This window comes from Thamnophis sirtalis, unplaced genomic scaffold (genome assembly GCF_051295495.1).
Source record: "Thamnophis sirtalis isolate CommonGarterSnake01/CBP01778 unplaced genomic scaffold, rThaSir2_p1.2 scaffold_2, whole genome shotgun sequence".
Classification (NCBI taxonomy): Eukaryota; Metazoa; Chordata; class Lepidosauria; order Squamata; family Natricidae; genus Thamnophis; species Thamnophis sirtalis.
This window is the reverse complement of record NW_028261382.1, coordinates 63,963,936-63,989,655: the sequence shown is the minus strand read 5'-3', so window position 1 is coordinate 63,989,655 and position 25,720 is coordinate 63,963,936. Positions and strand designations below refer to the sequence as shown.

The window sequence follows — 25,720 nt, the reverse complement described above, 5'->3', positions numbered from 1 at the left end:
ACAAATTAGTGATTCAGAAAATTCTAGATTGCGCAGAAATGGATAAATTAACATTAAGATTAAAAGACAAAGAAGAGTCGGAATACTATGAAATTTGGGGTGATTGGTGTAAATGGTTGTATAACAGAAGTAAAGTTAATTTAGCCAAGAAGCACTAGACAAATGTATAGAACTGTAAATGAATGTATATAAATATAGATGCGATATAAGATTGATATACTTAGGTACGATGACGCAATGTTAATGTGCTGATTGAAAGTTGTTATAGATGGAAAAAACAATAACTCCAAGCCAACATCCAACCATATTTGCAAGTGAAACCAGAGCAGGTTCTACCTTCCATCCATCTGGTAGGCACTTAAGCCTTTTAGGCACCTTTTTTAAGAGGCATCTGGACTTTCTTTGTTCTTTGAAGACATTTTGCTTCTCATCCAAGAAGCTTCTTCAGCTCTGACAGGAGAGTGGGGAATATTCCTTGCAGACAGCTGGTCATTTGCATCCTTTTAGAAGGTTGTTGAGGTCACTTGGAGGTTTATCTGTGTCTCCAGGGTCACCTGAGTGGTGCAATTGTGAGTGGAGCCTTCTTGGAACTGCTGAAAGGACTGTGTTGTAGATTGGAGATAGATGGGGTTGTATCCCTCCCCCTCTTGAGAGGGGGCTTGTTCAATTGACACTGATGGCCTGTTTGACCCCCTCTTTCAAACCAGCGGTCCTGTCTGTCCAGAATGTGAACTTTGCTGTCTTCAAAAGAGTGGCCGTTGTCTTTTAAATGCAGATGGACTGCTGAGTCTAGTCCTGATGGGTTTGTTTCTCCTACACTGTGCCATGTGTTTATGAAGTGGTTGTTTTGTTTCCCCAATGCACAGATTTGTACATGGCTCACTGCATTGTACCACTTATAGCGTACCATTTCTTGGATGAGAAGAGAAACACCTTCAAAGAAACAAAGAAAGTCCAGCTGCCTCTTGAAAAAGCACCTTTGGGACAACCGTGACCTGGATGGCTGAGAATCTCTACAGACTTTTTAGCAATACAATTCGGGTTGAACACCTTTGGAATGGTGTGGGAGAAGGAATGGATTTCCAGAGGAAAATACTGAAGACTACAGGAACCTTTTGCACTGTTCTATTCCGGTGGCTCCAAGGACACAGATTGTTCTGACCGAGACTTCCCGAGAGCCTGAAGCAAACTCCTTGTCCCGACAAAAAAACCTTTTTATTAATCTACTGTGAATTTTGCTCATTCACATCCAGCAAAGTCTTTCAAGGGAGGATTTAGTCACAGACCTTATCTGGCATGGAGAGCTGCCAGGCCGATATCTGCAAAACTTGGCAAGGAGTCTTGGAGAGTCACGAACCAATGAAGTGAACTTACTGTCTCCTGCAAACTCCACTCCCCTTTCGCTCCTCTTTTATTTTCTCTGGGAGGGACCATTCATCATCCACCTGTGGCCTTACTCCCAAGTCGACCCCTGTTCTTTAGCTGTTCCCTTAGTCTGGCAACTCTGTGCATGCGCACACTGGGAACAGGCTCCAGCTGTTCTTCTGCCTCACTGATGTCTGACTCTGAAGGCAGCTGATAACTGGCATACGGCCCTGGCCCCCTCTGCCTCCGACACAGAGCCCTCATCCAAGCCTTCCCCAGCCTCCAGGACTGGCCCATGCTCCGCCCCAACCTCCTCACTGTCCGAATCTGCTGCCAGCTCTCCTGGCCGGCCACAACACAGATAAACCTCCAAATAGCCTCAAGGACCCTCTAAAAGGATGCAAATGGCCAGCTGTCTGCAAGGAATATCAATCCTTCCATTCACCACCATCCAGTCAGAACTGAAGAAGCTTCTTGGATGAAAAGCGAAACGTCTTCAAAGAGAAAAATAAGAAAGTCCAATTGCCCCCTGGAAAAAAGAAAACATCTCTGGGACAACGACCTGGATGACTGAGAATCTCCCTAGACACTAAACCTAGATCAATATTTTTCCCGAGACAGAGCCAGGACTTAACCACCTTTCGCTTAAGCCTTAACAATCCGGACACTAAAGGGAGTTGATGAATTACAGGCCAGAAAATTATTATGTAAAAATTAGTGAGTTGGCCAGGCCCGTGCCATCATCTGGATAAGGGAGGTGATGAGCAAGTGCCGAAACAGCCTCCCCCCTCTCAAAAAGAAAATAAAGCCGACCCAGGAAAATAACAAGGTTATTAATCTTTCATTAAGCTAAGGGGATGAAAAAGAATCACTTAAAATCTCGTTTCTTTCTTTGCTCCATAAGCAGGGAACCCCCTGCCAACTTCAAAGGCTCCACAAGAAATTAGTTAATATGTTGGCGCAGGAACCAGATTGCAGTTTACATAAGGGGTTTCTCTCGACTTCTATTCCTCCTCCTCCTCGTATGAATTTCTTGTTCTCTTGAACAAAGCAACCTCGGGGGACTTAAAGAGGGGAAGAAAACACTGGGGGGAAAAAGAGACAGAACGGAATTGGGACGGGTGAGACGACAAGAGTAGGAACGTGTGGTTCGGACGTCAAGGAAGGCTTGATTGAGGTTGTTGGGAGGCTGCCAGAGAAATGTGGATGCTTGGGAAACGCCTGCTCCGTGTTGGAATTCAAAACCCAAGAGGCAGTGGTGAAATTCATGTTTTTTTACTACCGGTTCTGTGGGCGTGGCTTGATGGGCTGAGAGGGGAAGGTAAAGTCCCCATTCCCTCCCCATTCCAGTGGAAGGTTACTGTAAAATCTCCATTCCCTCTCACTCCAGGGGAAGGATACTGCAAAATCTCCATACCCTCCCCACTCCAGGGCAAGGATACTGCAAAATCCCCATTCCCTCCTGATCAGCTGGGACTCGGGAAGCAGAGACCATATGGAGGCAGGGCCAGTCAGAAGTGGTATCTGCAGGTTCTCCAAACTACTCAAATTTCTGGTACAGGTTCTCCAGAACGTGTCAGAACCTGCTGGATTTCACAGGAACAGGGTTCCTTTGACTTGGTTATTACAGGTGGTTTTTCAACGTATAGCCGTTCAGAAAGGGAAGGAAAGGAGAGGAGGAGGAGAGGGGGAAAGGGGAAGAAAGGAAAAGGAAAGGAAAAAGGGGAGGAGAGGGGAGGGAAAAAGGAAAGGAAAGGAAAAAGGAAAGAAGAGAGGAGGAGAGGGGGAAAGGGGAAGAAAGGAAAGGAAAAAGGAAAGAAAAGGAGAGTGAGAAAGGGGAAGAAAGGAAAGGAAAAAGGAAAGAAGAGGGGGAAAGGGGAGGAAAGGAAAAAGGAAAGGAAAGGAAAGGAAAGGAAAAAGGAAAGGAGAGGAGGAGAGAGGGAAAGTGGAAGAAAGGAAAGGAAAAAGGAAAGGAGAGAGGAGGAGAGGGGGAAAGGGGAATAAAGGAAAGGAAAAGAGAGGAGGAGAGGAAAGGAACACAAGGCAAAGCATTGTGAACCACTTCGGTTTATTTAGAAATTTAACTTTCCCTTTCATGAATTGATCATCTTGGGGTAGGCTGGATTCCTAGCAAGCCAGGATAAAAGTCACCCACCCACCCCCTACCTTCCCTGCCCCCTTTTGCTAATGAGATGATAAAACAGCAGGCGTCAAATTCTTAATTACTAGAGGCGACTCATAGCAGAGAGAAACAGAGGGAGACCAATATTTTTCCCCCTTTTTAAAAGCTTGCATGCCTAAGTTATAACTTCAGGCTTACGACAGTCCTGCTGAGCTGTCTTCCTTTGATGCTCTTTCTTTGTCTCCCGGGGAAGATCCCGAAGGGGAGGGAGAGGGGGGGGACAAGGCCTGGATTTTCAGGTGCAAATTAAAAGCTCCCCCTTATGGCCCCCACTTGACTAGGGGGACTGTCCCGCATTTATCTTGAGGCTTTGAATCACAAAACAAGCCAACCATAGTTTAGCCCAGCATCTTGCATCATCATGGTTTGTACAGTTGGCATCGGATACAAAAAGATGCATAAAGACCCCAGAAAAATTAAATCCAATCCCAATCCCTCGATTAAAAAAAAAAAAAATCTATCTTTATTTACGGTCCAAGACCAATGACAGTAAAAGACCAGCATAGAGTATAAAATCTGCGAAAGAATATTTTTTGAAAAAATGGCCAGAAAACCCTCTAAACCCTGAAATCTTTCTTAATTTTAATCCTAATTCTTTTCATCTTTTATTTTCAATTGTTCAGTGTCATCGTTTGATCCTTTAAATTAACCACCCAGAGTCGCTGCAAGAATGAGACAGACAGCATATCAATTAAATAAATACAGAAATAAAGCAAACTTTTGGCAGCAAAGTATTGAAGAGGAGGAAGCAGATGCAGTTTTTAAGAAGTATTGATTTTTTAAAAGGTGATAAAACCAGAAGAAAAAATGAATCTCCAGGGTACACACCATGAAATATATAAATCTGGACGGAAACCAGATTTAAAATTATCTTAAAACTAGCAAGGGCTGCTGTTCAGATCCACCCTTGTGCCTTTGACTCTGCAAATAAAAGATACCAAAAGAAAAGTTTTGTTTTCAAAGATGTTTAAACAAAAGCCTTTGTGAATTACACAGCCGTTTTGCCATATGCCATTCAATACCCATTATCTCACCCACTGGTTCTATGTTTATATAAATTCTTGAACGTGGGCATAGAAACCAGGAGCAAGCAAAGCATCCTCTAAAAAAATTAATCATAGTGATAAAATGATCACAATTTATTCTAGGATTAGATCCAGGGCTAATCCGGGAATCCAAGCCCCCAAAGTGAAGGATTTGGCAGAAATCCAACATTATGGATAAATTTATCCCATGTATCCTGTGTGTGTGGGGGGGGAGGGGAAATCCAGCTGTTTGTTGTTTTTTTAATTGCTTTGATATTTTGCACAACTCAACCCCCAAATGTCGCTTCCATGAAACTGTGTATTGTTTTGTAAACTGTGCAGAGTCTCTGCAGCGGTGAGATGGACAGCATATAAATTTAATAAATAAATACATAAATCAAACTTTTTGGCAGCTCACAGTTTAAGAGGATTGAAGAGACGCCAGATGGCTTTTAAAAAGCCATTGATTGTAAGGTTGTGAAAATCAGGACAAAAAATGAGCAAATCGCCAAAAGCCAGTTTACACATCTGACTCCTTGTGAGCTTCTCCCTGGAGATTCATTTTTAAACATGGTTTTTACAACCTTTTCATCAAGAGAAGGCTGAAGCGACAAAGAAAGAAAAAAAAAAGGAACAGGAAGAAGGGAAGGAAAACAAAGCAAAGTGAACATGTGAAGGAAACCACCGGAAATGCTGAAAATAAATAAAGCCAAGTTTATAAATATAATAAACTGACACCTGGGAATGCAAAAAAATCAGAAAATTGTGCCATCCAAGAGGGATCATCTTATCTAATTTGTAGCTCTTGGCCTGACCCATCTCGCAAGGATATCCTTGTGGGGGAAATAGCAGTAGGAGAGAGTGTTGAATATATTTGTGTATCTAAAAATAATAAAGACGGGAATGCAAATAAACAACTTGAGCTTTGGAAGGAAAGCTCCCTGCATCTGTTTCTTTCCCGTCGCCACCTAAAAATTGCCCCAAATTTTTGGGATGGACTGTTATAAGGAATTTGGGGCAGGGGGAGGGAAGCACAAAGAGCCAACCCCTTATTTGAAGTGATGGGTTGCAGAAAAGTTGGTCCCCTTGCATGGCCTAGCTGTTTCTTAAAAATTAAACATTTAATTTTAAAACTGAAAAAGGAAACCGCAAAGGGTCCAGGATGGAGAGAAAGTCTTGAAATAAGTGTCCGGCCACTTCTGAAGGCAGCAACTGACAGACAACTGAAAAGCAGATTAGGGAGACCCACTTTCCCCCAAAAATCCAGAAACAGCAAAGATCAGTATCTGAGTTGGTTTCCAGCTTGCAAAGAAAGATTTCTGGAGATTTTCTGCCCTCTGCTGGGAGACCCATGGAGCTGGGTGGCTGGACAGAAGTGACTTGATGCTGGATTCTATTGCGGTTGTTAAACAGAACTGAACAGAACGGAGATTCAACAATTCAAAATATCCAAAATTATCATAACCGATGGCATTTACCCACCTAGTTATCGTAATTTATGCTGCTTTATCCAGATAATTATAACATAGGGAATAACAGGGCTGGAAAGAATTTCAGAGGTCTTCTAGTCCAGCAGTCACCAACTGGTGGTCCGTGGACCACTGGTGGTCTGGGAGAAAATGTTGGTGGTCAGCAGAAAAATTATTTACATTTTTTATATTGCACTAAATCAGGGGTCCTCAAACTACAACTCCTGGGCCGGATATGTGCAATGAATGCTTGTGTTGCTGCACAGAATCTCCCCCTTCAAGGTCTTTTTGTGCAGGTCGGAGTGGGGCAGAAATTCCGACTTGGGGCCTGCTTCAGCTTCCTGGTGTGGGGCTTTGGGCGAAGGCTGGAGGGAAGTATCGCTGGTGGTGAAGAGCCGGAGGGCCTCGTTCCAGTGGGACTGCATCATGGCCTGGAACTGGCTGACCATCTCAGCCCGCTGAGCCTCTAGGCGCCGGTACTTGGCCTTGAACTCCCACAAGGTCCTCCCTCTGCTTGGAAAGCTTATGCTCCTAGTCCTCAGTGAGGTGCTTCTGCTGAGCCTCCTTCTTGGTCAGATCCAATTTGAGCTGAGCTGTTTTGCCAACTCTTTCTCCTGGTGGCTGCTTAACTCCAATAGCAGTTGGGGCCCTAAGGAGCCTGGGCAGGCATGCGAGGAGTCGCTGGGAAGGGAGGGGAGAGTATAGGCTGGTGAGGCGCCCCTTGACGTGAGTGACATTGAGTTGGCCACGCCCACCCAGCTGGTCATTAGGCAGATCATATTAGTGGTCTGCAGGATTTAAAATTATGAATTTAGTGGTCCCTGAAGTCCGAAAGGTTGGGGACCCCTGTTGTAGTCCAACCCCCTGCTCAAGCAGGAAACCCTACACTGTTTCAGAAAAAGCCGCTGTCCAGTCTCTTCTTGAAAGCCTCCAGTGATGGAACATCAGGAATTTATCATAATTTATATTAACCTATTCCAGTTAATAATTTATTAATTGTCCAGCTAATTATAATTCTAAAATTGGTCCAGTTAACGTCATTTATCATAATCAAGAAAAGGTTTCTAGTGGCTGGGGGTGGGTGGGTGGGTTGGAAGGCAAATGGAGAACTTTATAAAGAAATAGAAAATTATGCAATATAGCAATAGCAATAGCAGTAGACTTATATACCGCTTCATAGGCCTTTCAGGCCTCTCTAAGCGGTTTACAGAGAGTCAGCATATTGCCCCCAACAATCTGGGTCCTCATTTTACCCACCTCGGAAGGATGGAAGGCTGAGTCAACCCTGAGCCGGTGGGATTTGAACCGCTGACCTGCTGATCTAGCAGTAGCCTGCAGTGCTGCTTTTAACCACTGCGCCACCTTGGCTCTTCTATAACATGTCTCTCCTATAACATGAACAAATTTTGGAAAACATTTCATATGCCTGATATTTAAGCTTTGAAATTTTCTGTCCCGTTATATTGATAACCTCTATGGAATCTTCCCAAAAGATCTAGCGATTAAAAATAAATAAATTCCACTTCTGATCAGTCGATTCTACTGGAAACAGCTTCCTAATGTATATTGGATCTGTTCACCCATCCACATGTATGGATGTCTGATCCACACATCCCCATATAAATAGCTGCTCTTTCAGTGTAAAATGGGCAAGGCTGTTTGTTGAAGCTTTTGTTTAGAGTGAGAATGAAAGGTAAACAAGTCCAATCTCCAACAGAAAATAGTATGGCAATCTCATCAAATAAATATACAGTAGATCAAAAAAAATCATAATTAAGTTATTTACTTAAGACAATAAAGAAGATAAGACATTCGGGGTTTGCAGAAGACTTGATGTAGAATTACCATAACATCAAAATTTAAAATACAGGGAAATATATATGTATGTATGTATGTATGTATGTATGTATGTATGTATGTATGTATGTATGTATCTATTATTAGTAATGATATTTAGAGGAAATAAGTGTGGTTAACTGAACAGGTAATTTTCTTTTCCCCCCTCCTAAGTAGAGAAGATATCTAAGATGTGGGGATTGTTACAATGGGAATTGAAAATATGCCCAATGAGAATAATTAAGTGAAGTGCTATTGAGAGAGTTAAAAATCTGGGGTGCTTAACGATATATAACTATGTAAAATTAGTATGAGTTTAGCAGGAAACTCGAATCTAGCTCACACTTTGTCCAAAAAATAGGCTTTGGGGGACACACACCAAATAATGGAACTTTGAAATATGTATACTACTAAAAAGAGGAATTATGTAAAATCATAAATATGAAAGATGTTTATTGGAATGTAATTATCAGTACCAGGAAATATCAAATGAAGTGTGCTCAGATGCTGAAATACACTATGTAAATTAATTGGAGTGAGTTGAAAGGAAAGGTAGAGGTAAGGAGAAAGAGAGGAGACAGGAGAGAGGGAAATAGGAGAGGAGAAGGAGGAGAGAAAGGAGGAGCGGAAAGAGGAGAGAGAAGGAGAGAGGAAGGGGAAGTAGAGAAGAGAGGGATGACAGAGGGAAGAAAGGAGGTTGGGAGGAGGAGAAAGGCAGATACGAGGGTGGTGAAATGGGGTATAATATGGTGTATTGAAAGCAGAAGAGCAAATGGCAGCTGTTTTGGATTGAGGGAATGATATAACAATGGAAATACAAAAAAAATTCTGTTCAGATGTAATGGTATACTTGTGATTATATGTATGGAATTAAAATAAAATAAAAATCTTTTTCAAAAAAAACCTTAAAATACAAACTAAGAAAAAACAACTTAAACCAATTCTATATTTATAAAGTTTTTTTCCATTTTCATAACATACAACCATATGTATACTATTACATAGCCAACATCGTATTGTATTATTAAATGTTTACATCAATTCATCTTGCCATCAACTTCCAAAATCGATTATTGGCTTTTCTGCTCTCCCTACACCATATTTGTAGCTTATCCATCACTTTCTTCTCCTGAAGAACTTGGTTCTTCTTTTTTATTAACCTTTATATATAATCCTCCTTTTTTTTTAAGAGAGAAAACAAAGTATACATATATAGTCATTAGTCAAAGTATACATGTATAGTCATATATAGTTCATTATTCATTAGAATAATGAACTTAAACCAATTCAAGGGCAGAAAAAAACCACACCAAAATCACCTGTGACTTTTGTAATAGATGTAACAACACGCTCCAAACAATACAGAATTTACAAAAATAACACCACGAACTGAAGGCAAAATAATACCAACCTATAAAATACTCTAAAACACTCATACAGGTAGCCCTGGACTTAACAACAGTTCATTTAGTGACTGAGGGACTTTTCCCCTCATATTTACGACGTGTTTGCGAGAACAAAATTCAGGCGCTTGTAAACTGGCATGTACTTATGAAGTTTGCAGTATGCGGGGGGGGGGGCCGTCATGTGACCCCCCCCTTTTGCAACCTTCTGACAAGCAAATGCTTAACCACCATGTGACTCACTTAGCAACCGCAAGGATTCGCTTAACAACCGCGGCAAGAAAGGTTGTAAAACGGGGCAAAACTCAATTAAAAAGGTCTCACTTAGCAAGAAAAAAAATATTTGGGCTCAATTGTAGGGGTAAGTCGAGGTTAAGCCTGCAATTAAACTAATATAAGCCAACATCCTGAGGTATTTTCCACTTCATTCTATCAAAGTCCTCACAAATAACATTTTTGTTAAAAAAAACCTACAATATTCCTTCACTGTAATCCAACGCAGCTTCATCCTCGCATCCCAAAATTATTATTTTTTAAAGGTTTATTACCTGCTCAGGCGGGGGGTTGGACTAGATGACCTACAAGATCCCTTCCAACTCTGTTAATCTGTTACTTTGACTTTTAAAAGAAGCCTTCGGGAGTTTTCGGGCTTCTTCGGAAGCTTCCGAATCTCAGGAGCTTCGGCCTTTTTCGGCTCGGTCCGGGTAAAAAAAAAAAGGAGGCGGAGGAGGCAGCGCGCGAGGCGCCGCTCCGCCAATGGGAGGCCAGCGCATCCTTGGAAGCAACGGTCACGAGGGATTCCTCGTGCCGTCTCCCTCCGAGAGCAGGTGGGAAGAGAAAATAGTCCCCGGCTCCTTCCGCCTTAAATAATCAAGCCGTGTCACGTGGTACAGTGCGCGGAAGGATCCTTTCCTGTGAGCGGGCTACTTTCACCGTTGGAGGGAAAAGCCAGCGCCGTTTGAAAATTGTTATTCATTCTTTTTTTAAAAAAATATTCGAAGCTTTCTTTGGTTAGTGCTTGTTTTAATTTATTTTTGTTGTTGTTTTATTAAAAGCCTGCTACGGTATTGCTCTGGTTATTCCTTGGCTGCTTCCTCTTTTTTAATTCCCAATTTTTAACTTATTTTATTCATAATAGTAAATTTTACTAAGAATTTGTGCCCTAAATGTGGATGCCAGGAACGAATTGCTCTTGTTAATGGAGTTAGTAGAGAATTATATTTTTATAATGTGTTTCTCTTATAATATATAATAATAATAATAATGAAAAGGTTGCTAGACAATTATATAATATATATAGATAGATAGATATAGAAAGAAATTAATAATTCATATAATAAAATAATGAAAGTAATAATGCATATAATGAAAAGGTTAGACGATTATATAATTAATATAATTTTATATTATAATGAAATTATAACGAAAATAATTCAAATGATAGTGGAAATAATTCATATAATGAAAGGTTGATAGATGGTTATATACACACATATATATATGAAAATATTAATGAAAATCTTTGTAAATAAGATTGTTACAAAAGATATGGAAAAGTATTTACACATGAAATAAGTCTAAATTTGTGTTTTGTACTTTGTCTTTTACATTTTTTTAAAAAATAAAATAATAATTCATATAATACTGAAAAGGTTGCTGGATAGTTTCCCATAAAATAGCTTCAATTAGTCTGAACTTTTTTTTTTTTAAAAAAAAAGGAAAAATGATGTTTTTGCAACCTGTGTGTACAAAATGGAGGGGAGGAGAGAGAAAAAAGGAAAATACTTGCAAATGAATAATAAGCTAGTGTTTTCAAGACTATGTTTCTGTTTGTTAAAAATAGTCTCATAAACAGAAAAATGTGGGGGGAAACCCTACTAGTCAATGTGCAAAGAGTTTACAACTCTCCTAAAATATAAAATTAATTCCAAACTTACTAACACCTGTTCTCATTGGGGAGGTTAACATTGTTCATTATTTAACAATTGAGTTAATGAGTCATTAAGAAGGGAGTTAATATCTTAATTCCGTGTTTTTAAGACTGCTATTTGTTAACTAATAGCCTTATTTAAAACAATAATAAACGAGCAAATTGTTTATAATGTTCCTAAAATCTAAAATTCATTAGTACATTATTTAATTCAATGGGTCACTAACAACTGAGTTAATGTTAATTATTCTAGTGTTTTTAAGACTGAGTTTTTATTAGTCTTTGTCATGTCATTAATAAGTGGCTTCAATGAATCAAACTAGGTTCATTCAGGATAATCTTAAATTAAGTATATATCTTTGTTAAAAAAAAGATGAGAAAAGTGAGAAACCGCCCCTCCCAACACAAAAATTATGAATTATTGGGAGGAATGCTGCAAGCCACTATTGGTAGTTGTTTCCACTTACTAATAGTTGTTCTTGTTGGGGAGTTTAACATTGTTAATTACTTTGTGTACATTTTTGAAAACAGATTTTGTTTACCTAGACAGTGCAGTGAAGAATTTGTTTATTTAAAGTGTCTTTGTAAGGACACTGAGATAATAACACTTAACCAAGGGATATACCATTAGACAAATGAATATTGTTTAAAAAACAGATTAGCTATCCTAGTTGTTTGTGGATGAGGGGAGTTGTAGTCCAAAAGGGAAGAATGTTAGTTGGAGCATTCCAGTATTTTGGTTTTGTGTGTCTCTGTGATCCACATTGTTGTATCTGGAATGCAAAACTCCATATTGCCATTCAACTGGGACTGTTGCATATTTATTTGCTACCCTTTGTGAGTGTCTAGATTGATGTCTCCAAATTGGCTCACATCAAATCAGACATTTGATACTAGCTTAAATATATGCTGTAGATAAAATCAAGTTTGAACAATCCCACCTAGAGGTTTGCAGCTTCAAAAATCCACCTTGGAATTTTAGCTTGCACAAAACCTACTTTGGGTTGGGTCAATTCTGAAATCCTGTGAATTAGTTGGGGCTTGCAGTTAACAATAGGGGAACCATAAGGCAGGATGTGCCTCAAATCCTGGGTTATACGCTACTTCTGTGCTAAGAGTGACATCTTTGAGGTCATCTTAGCATTTTCTAAACAGCTCAGTGGCTAAGATGCTGAGCTTGTCGATCAGAATGGCCGGCAGTTTGAATCCCTAGCGCCGTGTAATGCAGTGAGTTCCCATTGCTTGTTCCAGCTTCTGCCAATGTAGCAATTCTAAAGCACATAAAAAAATGCAAGTAGAAAAATAGGAAACACCTTTGGTGGGAAGGTAACAGCATTCCATGCACCTTCGGTGTTTAGTCATGCCGACCACATGACCATGAAGACATCTTCAGACAGCACTGGCTCTCTGGCTTTGAAACAGAGATGAGCACTGCCCCCTAGAATCGGGAATGACTAGCACATATGTACGAGGGGAACCTTTACCTAAACATGGGGAAGGTTGCCCTGATGTATTCATTAATCTCATTTCAGGAAAAGATGTACTGGAAATGGGTTCAGTTTAAAGCAGGCTGTATTTTTTTACCCCTGTAAATGTGTAAAAGAATAAAAACAACATGTTTGTCTGCCATTGCAGCTCATTCAGTGAGACAATGACTGGGAGAGCAAGAGCAAGGTCTCGGGCGAGGGGGCGAGCCCGTGGTCAAGAAGCACCCCTCTCTACAGTGGGACCAACTCCTGTAAGTTTAAAAAATGTGGACATTTTAAAAACCTTTTTAAAAAGGATGGGGCTACTGGTGCTCCCCTGATCACCGATATCCAGGAAGGCTCAGTTAGCCTATTCAGTGAAATAATGAGAATTATAATTCTGGTTTTCCAGGGTCACCTGTGGCCTCTTTGGACCGTGATGTTTACCATAATGTTTGTCTTTTGATATTGAGCAGCCCCCTTTTAAATCAGCGTTGCCTTCTCTAGGTTACTGCACCTGGATACGCCCAAATGACTCCCCAGCTGCCTCCAGCGCGGCAAGCTGAAGCAGGAAATGGATCTCAGGTTGGGCATGGCCAACAAAAAGGACCCCCGGAAGGTAGGATTGGTGGTTCAACGGAGGTTATCCTCTCCACGTTCCTGGAGTCGAACCAAAGTTGAATTTGCATTGCTGAAATAGAAATAAGATGGGAGTGCAGCTGTTTCTTTGGTCTGCTGCCTTTATGTTTGTTGAATTCCTAGGGCGCTGTATATATTCATCCTGGAGTTTTAGCCATCATGCACTGCCTGGTTTGGTAATGAAACAGGAAAACAGCCTCTTCCTTTCCCCCCTCCGCAAACCTCCCTCCCTTCTAGCACTGATGATGTTATCAAGTTGGGCAATGAAATATCTGCAAATAAACCCACCAAGCTAAGAGAGTACCAAGGACCCCACAGTTCAGCCCTGAGCTACAAATATTTTCTATCAATCGTAGTACATTTTAAAAAAATAAACCCTGATGTGGTAGGAGTCCCATACCTCTCCTTTCAATGATAGTAATCTTATAAACGATTTGTTGATCTCTTTATTAATGTCTCCCTTTAAGAAGCAGCTTTAGGAGCTGACCTAGCAACCAACTCTGGGTTTCTAAGAGGCAAGTCTTGTGATCCAGTGGATCAGGGTTTCTTCTATGTCATCCCCAATGGGTCACTTTAGATCTTCTTTAGCAGCAGCTTAGTAACTTGTCCAATAAGAGTTCAGGAGACAGGTTAGTCCAGAATTAACCACAAATGCAGATTATGACTGATTTTCTTTCTCCTCTACTTTACAGAATGTAAGATTTCAGCAGGCTTTCAGGAAATGAGTTTGGGAGAACGAGGTGGACGCCGCAGAGACTACCATGACCTTGGTGTAAACACCCGTCACTTAATGGAACATGTCAGAGATTCCAAAACAGGTACTGTAGACCCCTTCTTAGGAAAACCTCCTGTGTTTCTCTTGAGTGCCTTTTCTGTCACCCTGGAGGCATTTTATTTGGGGAGAAACCCCCTTCCAACCCCTTCCAGTTGGAGCAACATCCAACAATCTGTTAATCCTCCATGAAGAGACGCAGGCGTCCTGCACTTGGCAGTTGATGTGGTGCTATTGCTCTTACTGTTGATGGATTGAACGTGTACCAGTCAGTGACAGAGCTGTTAAAAATGCTTGTTAAAGAATGATTGATGGGATTCGGTCTGTGTAGTGGCATGTGAGAAGGACTAGGGATGAGATGATAGCAGTCTTCCAATATCTAAGGGGTTGCCCCATAGAAGATTGGGAGGGTCAACTTATTTTCCAGAGCACCTGAAGGCAAAACAAAAAGTAAGGGATGGAAACTAATCAAGGAGAAAAGCAACCTGAAATTAAGGAGAAACTTCCTAACAGTGAGGACAATTAGCCAGTATAACAGCTAGCCTCCAGAAGTTGTGGGTAATCCAACACTGGAGGCTTTTAAGAAGAGAACGGACAGTTATTTGAAATTATAGAGGGTGTCCTGCTTGAGCCGGGTTGTGATGACCCAGGGTGTGGCATATAAGCAACACAATCAGTGAACAGGTCTAACTTCCCTTTATTACTCCAACTGTGCCCTTAAATGTTCCCACATTCACTACAAGTCCTGGAACAAAGTTCTCACATGCACCTTCAGAAGCCTCTGGCTGCAAGAAGTCCAGTAAGCCAGGTTAATCAAACAGCAACCAGGACCAGCAGACCCAATAAGCCAGGTTAGCCAAACAAACCAGAGCAAGAAATTCAGTGAAGCTGGCAAGCCCCACAAGACAAAGTACAGCAATCTCCAGTTTTTGGCAAGTGCACACGAGGTTCCAAAGATTTGTCGCTTGTTCCCGACAAATGCCCCTCCCACCGGCACCTCCTTACATCCCAGTCCCCAGGTGTGCCTTGTGAAAGGGGGCGGGGCACTCTCCTCCTTCGTAGCTGGCTCAGTCTGCATTCTCTCTTTTCTCCGTGCTCTAGGATCAGGAGGAGGTGGTCCTTGCTTCTCTCTTAAGCAATGTCTCTCCTCTTTCCTTTCTGCAAGCCTTTCTAATCCTGAGAAGCCTTGCCCGGACTGACTCTGCCCTTCCCCAGTTTCCTCTCTTGATCTCTAGCAGCTCTTGTTCCCCCACAGATTCAGGCTCCAACAGAGGCATGACAAGGGTTGGACTAGGAGACCTCCAAGGTCCCTTCCAACTCTTATTCTATTCTGCTCTGATAATAAATGGCTGACAGATCAATACCTTTCCACAGGTGTGTCAGGGAATTCAATCCGATTAAGCACTAACCACTTCCGGCTGACGTCTCGCCCGCAATGGGCTTTGTACCAGTACCACATTGACTACAACCCACAGATGGAAGCCCGCCGTCTTCGGACAGCCTTGCTATTCCAACATGAGAACTTGCTTGGCAAGACACATGCTTTCGATGGGTCCATTTTGTTCTTACCGAAGAAGTTGGAAAATAAGGTACTTGCGATATTCTGTCATAGCCTGAATAGTTCAGATATAACCTTGGTTAGAATCAGGAAAATTGAGTCTTTGAGGTTGAGCAATAGCAATAGACTTAGATACCGCTTCACAGTGCTTTACAGCCTTTGCTAAGAAGTTTACAGGGTTCTCATTTTACCGACCTCGGAAAGATGGAAGGCCGAGTTAACCTTGAGCCAGTCAGGGTTGAACTGCTGGCAGTTGGCAGAGTCAACCTGCAATACTACATTTTAGCTACTGTACTTATGGTGGCATTGAGGATGGGCATTGCAGATGGAATGAGAAACATTTAGAAATTATGAAGTCCTCTTGTCCATTTTTTGATTCTAGTCAGTTTTCTTAAGGCTTCTGGAGGTTAAAATTATCCCGTCCTAAAAATAACTATTGGTGATTCTCTTAGGTTACGGAGGTGTTAAGCCAGACACGGCAGGGAGAGGTTGTGAAGATTACCATCACTTTAACCAACGAACTTCCATCAACTTCGCCAACATGCCTACAGTTCTACAACATTATTTTTAGAAGGTTAGTCTTTGCTGCAGAAGCGTTTTATTTTTGGGGGAGAGTTGGGATTACTAGGATCTATGGATAAGAGAGCCAGGACATTTTTTTTTCTTTTAAAGGAGTGCATGAGAAGTCAGTTAAATTTCTCCTAGACAAGTTAAGCATGGGTTAACTTTGTCCATAGAGACTGAGTTATGAAATTGTTGACCACACCTCCTCTGACTGGAAGAGTTCAGTTTTTTAACTCAGTCCGGTCTGAAGAGACGTAAAAGTTGATGTTTGATGTTTAATAAATTTATAGGCTGCCCAATCCCGAAGGACTCCGGGCGGCTTACAACAATACATTTAAAAATAAAAGTTAAGAGCACAAAAACATAGATTAAAAAGACCACAACATACACCCAGTCTGATCGGGGCTGGAACTCAATCGTGAGTTCAACAGCCCGGGGCCTGCCGGAATAGCCAGGTCTTAAGAGCCTTATGGAAGGCCATGAAAGTGGGTAGGGTCCGGATCTCTGGGGGCAGTTTATTCCAGAGGGTCGGAGCAGCTACAGAGAAGGCCCTGCCCCGGGTACTTGCCAGCCGACATTGTCTGGCTGACGGTACCCGGAGAAGGCCCTCCCTGTGCGATCTTATCGGTTGTTGGGAAGTATGTGGCAGAAGATGGTCTCGCAGATATCCGGGTCCTAGGCCATGTAGGGCTTTAAAGGTGATAACCAGCACCTTGAATTGTGCCCGGAGGCCAATGGGAAGCCAGTGCAGCTCGCGGAGGATAGGTGTGATGTGGGTGTAACTTGGTACACCCAATATCGCTCGTGCGGCTGCATTCTGGACTAGTTGTAGTCTCCGAACACTTTTCAGGGGCAGCCCCATGTAGAGCATGTTAACTCGAGGTAACAAGGGTGTGAGTGACCGTGTGAAGTGCCTCCCGATCCAGATAGGGCCGCAACTGGTGCACCAGGTGAACCTGGGCAAAGGCCCCCCTGGTCACAGCCGACAGGTGATGTTCTAATGTAGCTGTGGGTCCAGGAAGACTCCCAAGTTGCGGGCCCTCTCTGAGGGGAGTAGATTTTCACCCCCAGGCATAAGGATGGACTAATCGAACTGCCCTTGGGAGGCAACATCCATAGCCACTCGGTCTTGTCAGGATTGAGTGCGAGTAAATATATTTTCTCTAGGATAATAGACAATAATTTAACTCTTAATAATAATAATTTCGCTTTTACCTTTTGTTTCTTTGTAATTGCAATTAATTGATCTACGTATTGTTTCTCGATTTCTGCAATTGATTGTGTTGCTTTGAGTGGGTGACTTGCCGTTTAGATGAACAGCCACTCCTTAGAAGGTCCGGCACCGGATTGCCCTCCGGGCTTCAGGCGATGTGAAGACGTCGGCTGCAGCGTAAAGCCGCAACTGAGCCGGCTGCAGCTTTAAAAGCCAAAGCTTTTCTTCTGGGGATGAGTGGAGCCGCGTTGCGGTCTTCCACCCCCCTCCATCTTTCTGCCGAGGTTGGAGGTTGGTTCGCCACCCCCGCGTTTCGTCTTAGGCACGCTCGACTTAATGGAGGAGCGTTGCTAGGAGATTAATTACATGTGAATTGAGTCGCTGCTGCCATTCCAGAGGGTCAGAAGTCCCCTAGCTTCGGTAGGCGGCCTTTTTAACTGAAAAATTTGAAATTCGAGCCTTCTTCCTCAGTGGAAGTTAACGGCTTGTAGTTTTCACACCGAAAGCAGCAGTGCCGACATAGCGGCAGCCAATCAGGCGCTTTTTGGAGGTGGGTTCGCCATCACCACCATTGCACACCAGGTCTGCAACAGAGTGGCTGTGTGTTTTTGCTCCGGCAGCACTTGGGCCTCTGTTTGCTCATGATTCCCTCAAGCCTTCAGAAGAGCTGAAAGAACTTGGTGGTGGTGGTTGGTGGTTTATTCAACTTGTATGCCGCCCTATTCCCGAAGGGACTCAGGGTGGCTGACAAACCAGGAGGGAAGGGGCACAAATACAAAAAGAGTAAAAACAGACAAACAGCAATACAAAACAATTTAAAAAGTCACAACAAGCACAACCAGTTCGAGTGGGGGTGGAACTCAACAGCCCCAGGCCTGCTGGAACAGCCAGGTCTTAACGGCTTTACGGAAAGCCTGAAGGGTGGCGAGGGTCCGAATCTCCACGGGGAGATCATTCCAGAGTGCTGGAGCAGCCACAGAGAAGGCCCTCCTCCGGGTGGTCGACAGCCGGCATTGGCCGGCAGATGGAATTCGGAGGAGGCCTAATCTGTGGGATCTAATGGGTCTATGGAGGTGATTGGCAGAAGGCGGTCTCTCAAGTACCCAGGTCCAATACCATGTAGGGCTTTATAAGTGACGACTAGCACCTTGAAGCGTATCCGGAGACCAATAGGCAGCCAGTGCAGCTCGCGGAGGATAGATGTAACGTGGGTGTACCGAGGCGCACCCACGATCGCTCGCGCGGCTGCATTCTGGACAAGCTGAAGTCTCCGAACACTCTTCAAGGGCTGCCCCATGTAGAGCGCATTGCAGTAGTCCAGTCTTGAGGTCACAAGGGCATGAGTGACTGTTGTGAGAGCCTCCCGGTTCAGGTAGGGACGCAATTGGTGCACCAGTCGGACCTGGGCAAATGCCCCCCTGGTCACAGCCGACAAATGGTGATCTAAAGTCAGCTGTGGATCCAGGAGGATTCCCAAATTGCGAACCCTGTCTAAGGGGCGTATAATTTCACCCCCCAGCCTGAGAGTTGGAATACATGGCCAATTTTGGGGAGGGAAAAACACAAGCCACTCGGTCTTGTCAGGATTGAGAGCCGGTTTGTTTACCCCCATCCAGACCCTAACATCCTCCAGGCACTGACACATCACGTCAACCGCTTCATTGAGCTGGCACGGGGCGGACAGATACAACTGAGTATCGTCCGCATACTGGTGGTATTTTATCCCGTGCCGTCGGATGATCTCACCCAGCGGCTTCATGTAGATGTTAAACAGGAGGGGGGACAGGACCAACCCCTGCGGCACCCCATAATTAAGGGGCCTAGGGGTCGACCTCTGCCCTCCAACCAACACCGACTGCGACCTGTCCGAGAGGTAGGAGGAGAACCACCGAAGAACGGTGCCTCCCACCCCCACCTCTCGCAACCGCCGCAGAAGGATACCATGGTCGATGGTATCAAAGGCCGCTGAGAGGTCAAGAAGCACTAGGACGGAGGCATGTCCCGCGTCTCTGGCTCTCCAGAGATTATCGGTCAGTGCGACCAAAGCAGTTTCCGTGTTGTAGCCAGGCCTGAAACCAGATTGAAAGGAGTCTAGATATATAATTTTATTTTTTTATTACATAGACAACATCACATAACAATAGAAAAAAAAACAATGGGAAAAGGAGAGGAAAAAAAAGGGGGGAAAGAAAAAAAAAACAAAAAACCCCATCATCACATACAATATGTCATTTGATCACAGGTGCATCCCTACTACGTTTATACATCCCGTATCTCTCTGTTGTATATTTAATAAACACCACAATAACCTAGGGTTTTTTTTTTCTTCCCCCCTTTTTTTTTTCCTCTCCTTTTCCCATTGTTTTTTTTTTCTATTGTTATGTGATGTTGTCTATGTAATAAAAAATAACATTATATATAATAAGAAAGGAGTCTAGATAATCGGTTTCCTCCAAGGACCGCCGGAGCTGAGAGGCCACCACTTTCTCAACAACCTTCCCAACAAAGGAGAGGTTGGAGACTGGACGGTAGTTATTTAAAACGGCTGGATCCAAGGATGGCTTCTTCAGTAGGGGTCTCACCACCGCCACCTTTAGAGGGGAGGAAAGGACCCCTCCCGAAGAGAGGCAGTCACTATCGCCTGGATCCAGCCCCGTGTCACCTCCCTGCTGTTCGCGACCATCCAGGAGGGACACTGGTCCTCACATGTGGAGGCACTCACTGCTACAATGGCCTTGTCCACTTCCTCAGGAGTAACAGACTGAAAATCAATCCAAAGATGCCGCTTGAAGACCCTCCCCCGGTACCTCGGCTGGCTCTGCGCAATTGGAGTCGAGGTTTGCCCGAAGCCGAGCAACTTTATCCGCGAGAAATTGGACAAACTCCTCAGCCCTACCTTGTAAAGGATTGCCCGCATCCCTCCCCTTAAGGAGGGAGCAGGTTATCCTGAACAAGGCGGCTGGGTGCGACTCAGCGGGTGCAATCAGAGCGGCAATGTATGTATTTTTTTGAAGTCCGAATTGCCAGAAGGTAGACTCTGATGCAAGATTTTAACTGCTCGGTCTGACTCGGACTTACTGGATCTCCAGCGGTGCTCTAGGCGTCTCTTTTGGCGCTTCATTTCCCAGAGTTCCTCAGTAAACCAAGGAGCCCTCCTGGATCCACTGCCTCGGATAGGCCGTAAAGGCGCAATCCGGTTAAGAGCCTCTGCCGCCGCCGAGTTCCAAGCAGCAACCAAGGACCCAACCAGACTGTGGACGAGAGTATCAGGTATAACACCAAGTGCCGTCTGAAAGCCCAAAGTGTCCATAAGGCCCCTGGGGTGGAACCACCTAATCGGTTCCTCCTCCCTACAGTGGGGGATTGGCCTCCGAAAGTCAAGCCTCAGTAGGCAGTGGTCCAACCATGACAGGGGCAAGGTCTCAATACCCCTCAAACCAAGATCACAACTCCACTGCTCTGAGAGAAACACGAGGTGAAGCGTGTGACCCGCTGAGTGGGTCGGATCCCGAATTACTTGGGTCAAGCCCATGGCTGTCATGGAGGCCATGAATTCCTGCGCTCCATCAGAGTGCTCGCCGAGTGAAGGCAGGTTAAAATCCCCCAGCACCATAAGCCTGGGGAACTCAACCGCCAGCTCGGCTACTGACTTGAGGAGCGAGGGGAGAGCTGCTGCAACGCTGTTGGGAGGCAGGTACGTTAACAGCAAGCCCACTTGACCCCTAGGGTCCAACTTCACCAGCAAGGACTCACACCCGACAAGCTCCGGAGCAGGGGTCCTACGAGGAACTAGAGACCTTCGGATAATAATGGCCACTCCCCCACCCCTTCACTGGGGTCGCGGCTGATGAAGCACCTGAAAACCCTCTGGGCACATCTCGGTGAGGGGGACTCCTCCCTCCGGGCCCAGACAGGTTTTAGTAATACATGCCAGATCTGCCCACTCGTCTAAAATTAAGTCCCGGACGAGGGGAGCCTTGTGAACCACAGACCTGGCATTTAGCAACAGCAGCCTGAGACCAGGGCCCTGACTACTCGCGCCATCTGGCCTTGGAGTGGGACTAATAGGGCCGGAAGGAGGGGATAGCGAACCCTCCTTCCCCGGTAATGGCTAGCCCTAAAGTCCCCACCATATCTGCCCCTCCTGGTTAGAACCGTAATGCTCCGGCCCACTCCCGTGTCCATGGGGCCCCCATCCTCCCCCAAAGCCGCCGAAGTCCCCGGTGAAGTCACTTCACTGTGAATGAAGATAACTGTGAGATTAGATTAAGATAATGGAAAGCCATGCTAATACCAGCAACACTGGGGCTGGGTCCTCTCCCCTAGTACAGCCAGATACTGCTGGGGTTGGCACCAAAGCAGGAAGGGCTACTAGTACTAGGAACGCCAGTAGTAGGACCCGCGCAGGGTCCTCATCCACTGCTATGGACAGGGCTTCTAAACAGAAGCAAAAGGCCCACCACCCACCCGAGCCAAGGTGGCGCAGTGGTTAAATGCAGCACTGCAGGCTACTGCTAGATCAGCAGGTCAGCGGTTCAAATCTCACCGGCTCAGGGTTGACTCAGCCTTCCATCCTTCCGAGGTGGGTAAAATGAGGACCCAGATTGTTGGGGGCAATATGCTGACTCTCTGTAAACCGCTTAGAGAGGCCTGAAAGGCCTATGAAGCGGTATATAAGTCTATTGCTATTGCTATTCTCCATTTGTGCCTGCTAGCAGGTCACCACCAGCCCTATCGGTAGGGAGGCCCTCACCCCCTTCCTTACCTGGGCCTGCTTCTAACATAGCAGAGGCCCAGGGTTGGTTTCCAGATTTGCTTGGACTGCGGAACAGCATAAATTGGTTAGAGCTACGCGCAGTTCATCTAGCCCTAATCGAATTTCGAGACTTGGTGAGGGCTCAACACGTATTAGTCCTCACACACAATGTAGCCACCAAAGCCCATGTAAATCGGCAGGGGGGGGGCATTCGATCGAGGGCACTAATGCTGGAAGCAGAGAGACGCCATCTGTGGGCAGAGGCTCACACGCTATCGATCCGCATGGAGCACATTTTGGGCTCCACGAACATTCGAGCGGACTGGCTGAGCAGGGCCACACTGGACAACGCAGAATGGCGCCTGCACCTGGCACTGTTTCAGGACCTATCTCACTGGTTCGGCCACCCCGTGGTGGACTTATTTGCTCAGTCCAACAACTCTCACCTACCGAGATTCTTTGCCAGGTTCCAGGAACCAGGGGCAAAAGCCATCGCTGCCCTTCACAGCCCTTGGCCACCTAGGCCATACCGATCATTCCGCAGGTGATTCAGAAACTACTGGCGGAGAGAGCGGAGGTCCTTCTGATCGCACCAATGTGGCCAAGGTGCCCCTGGTATGCAGACCTCGTCAATCTGTCTGTATCTCAATCGTGACGGATACCGGATGACGGGGGCTCTCATCCATCCGAACCCCCAGTGGATGCAACTTGTCATGTGGGACTTGAAAGGGATATCCTAGTCCATCAACATTTTTCAGACAAAGTCATAAGGACGATTCAAGCAGCTAGACGCCGTCAGCCATGCATCTATGATGCCACCTGGCTCGCCTTCTGCAGGTGGTGCACCAGTTCCAACATAGAGCCCACCTCGGCTTCAGTACCTCAGGTACTTGAATTTCTGCAGATGGGCATGGACAAGGGACTCACACCCAGCACTCAAGCGCCAAATCTCTGCCCTGGCAACAGTGCTTGATGACGGTCAAGGTCGCTCCCTAACTTTCCACCCACGGGTGCGAACCTTCCTCCAGGGGGCTACCAACCTCAAGCCACTCATAGTCCATAGCTATCCCACCTGGGATTTGACTCCAGGCTCTCCCTAAAACACCGTTTGAGCCCATTCGTACCATAAGCCTTAGATTGTTGACCCTTAAGACAGTTTTTCTTGTACCTATTACATCTGCTAGGAGGGTGTCAGAGCTGGCCGTGTTGTCGGTACCCCAGGATCTCTGTATATTTCATCCGGACAGAATTGTCCTCCGACTGGATCCAGCATTCCTCCCCAAGATCAACACTTGGTTCCATCGGATGCAGGAACCTATCCTTCCCGACTTCTGTCCATACCCCCCGCATCCGCAGGAAAGACAATAGCATCATCTGGATGTTCGCAGGACTCTCTGTCGTTATGTGAAACGGACAGCTTCCTTCAGGAAATCGGAAGCTTTATTTGTGTCCTTTCAGCCAGCGTCTATGGGCCAGAAAGCGTCTTCCAACACAATCGGTCGCTGGCTGAAGGCGTGCATCTCTCTGGCCTATGAGAGTCAATCTAGACCAGTTCCCAAACGCATTACTCCACATTCCGTCCAGAGTGCGGCCACATCGGCGGCTTATGCGATGCAAGCCTCTATTGAGGACATTTGCAGGGTGGCGACCTGGTCATCCTCGTTGCCCTTTGTCAAACATTATAAACTGGACGTATTTGCCTCTGCTGAGGCATCATTTGGGCAGCGGGTTTTATAAAGGGTTCTTCCAACCTCCAGGACTTCCAACCAGCCTAGCTCCCGCCCTTAGTCTTCATTGCTTTGGCATGTCCCATGCTTGGATTCTCCAAGCAGCGCACAGGAGAACGATCGTTGACTTACCTGAACGGTCCTTCTGTGTGCGCTGCGGGAGAATCCAACCCCACCCTTGGCACCGGCTGGTCCAGGGGCTCTCGGGACACACTTAGACTTCATTCCACGACTTCATTGACCTTTACATCCAGGTCCTCTATCATATTTCCATCTTTTGGATCAGCTGAGCCTTCATACAAAACTGAACTCTTCCAGTCAGAGGAGGCGTGGTCAACAATTTCATAACTCAGTCTCTAGGCTAATGGACAAAGTTAATCCATGCTTGGATTCTCCCGCAGCGCACATAGAAGAACCGTTCAGGTAAGTCAACGGTCGTTTTATGAGGGGGAGGGAAGAGCTCAATTAGTCCAGACAAGCTTTTCTACTTTTGACTCATTTTCTCTACTGCTGCTCTCGTTCAGCATCCTGGTTAATTGGAGGGTCTTTGTGATGGGCATGGAGTTTGTTGATCAATCACCTGGAACAGGTCGCTTAGCTCAAATGGTGTGATTTCTCTCCCAGGCAGGTGAATTATTGTGTCTCATTGTTCAAGAAGTCAGAAATTGTAATTACAACGATTTCTTAAGAAAAGCCTTGTGGGAGAAGAGAAGAAAATAAAACCATCATCCAGTGCCCAAAATCAAACTTTTTCCCCCCTGCTAAGATCCCTGTGGATAACCTTACTTTTCCATTTCTGCTCTTTTTCAGATTGTTGAAAATAATGAATTTACAACAGATTGGGCGAAATTACTACAACCCAAGTGACCCAATCAACATTCCTAAGCACAGGTAACAAAACTGGAAATGTCTTTATGACCACAACTGGGATCAAAATCAATCCAGTGTTTCTTTTGGAAGCTTCTAGATACATTCTGCCTCTCCTAGCAAAGATTAGCATTTAGTTCTGCCTTAGATGTTTATGCTGGTGTCTGCAGCATTTTCATATTTAAAGGTCTGGGATTGCAAACCCGAGAAGATGATTTTGCTTAGTGTGACTTGAAATAATCAATTTCAAGGGGATCAGCCTGATCCGTCGACCTGGGTTTAAAACCGTCCACATAAAACGGGTTTCTGTATTGGAGTTGCAGGTGGTTGCCTTTGCAGAACTTGTTTGCGATATGAAACTCGATTTAAAAGAGCAGGCGAATGTCGAGAGTGAACTTATTGTGAATTTATTTATTTATTTGTCTTGATAGGCTGATGATTTGGCCTGGCTTCACCACTTCCATTCTGCAGTATGAGACCAGCATCATGCTTTGCACAGATGTGAGTCACAAAGTTCTCCGAAGCGAGACCGTCCTGGATTTTATGTACACCTTGTACGATCAAGTCGGAGAACAGCGGTTCCGAGAACTTTGCACAAAGGAACTCATCGGTGTGATTGTCCTTACCCGGTAAATTCAACTTGTTTTGATTTTAATGGTGGAGTTCAAAATCTTTTGCTTTCCCAGTTAGTCCCTGATTTACAATCACAATTGGGGGGTGGGGTGGGGAATCAACAGTTCCACTGCTATGTAAGGTGATCATTAGGTTTCAGGCAGCCACTGCAGTTGTTAAGCGAATCACACGGTCTTTAAGAAAGCCCAGCTTCCCCCGTTGACTGTTGTAGCTGGCCAGGAGAGCTGGCAGCAGATTCGGACAGTGAGGAGGTTGGGGAGGAAGATGGGCCAGTCCTGGAGTCTGGGGAAGGCTCTGATGGGCTCTGTGTCAGAG

At 44.8% G+C, this 25,720-nt stretch overlaps 1 protein-coding gene across 1 annotated transcript in view; it reads left to right on the top strand.

Annotated features, from left to right (window-relative positions):
• Positions 1 to 10,187: 10,187 nt before the first annotated feature.
• Positions 10,188 to 25,720, top strand: part of PIWIL1 (piwi like RNA-mediated gene silencing 1) — a 29,133-nt gene continuing 13,600 nt past the window's right edge. Inside the window, exons 1-8 of the mRNA XM_087705807.1 lie at positions 10,188 to 10,290; positions 12,846 to 12,948; positions 13,184 to 13,295; positions 14,008 to 14,133; positions 15,462 to 15,676; positions 16,098 to 16,219; positions 24,716 to 24,796; positions 25,204 to 25,401. Coding sequence (XP_087561933.1) covers positions 12,862 to 12,948; positions 13,184 to 13,295; positions 14,008 to 14,133; positions 15,462 to 15,676; positions 16,098 to 16,219; positions 24,716 to 24,796; positions 25,204 to 25,401 — 941 coding nt within the window. The 5' untranslated portion in view covers positions 10,188 to 10,290; positions 12,846 to 12,861. The remainder of the gene's footprint in view (positions 10,291 to 12,845; positions 12,949 to 13,183; positions 13,296 to 14,007; positions 14,134 to 15,461; positions 15,677 to 16,097; positions 16,220 to 24,715; positions 24,797 to 25,203; positions 25,402 to 25,720) is intronic.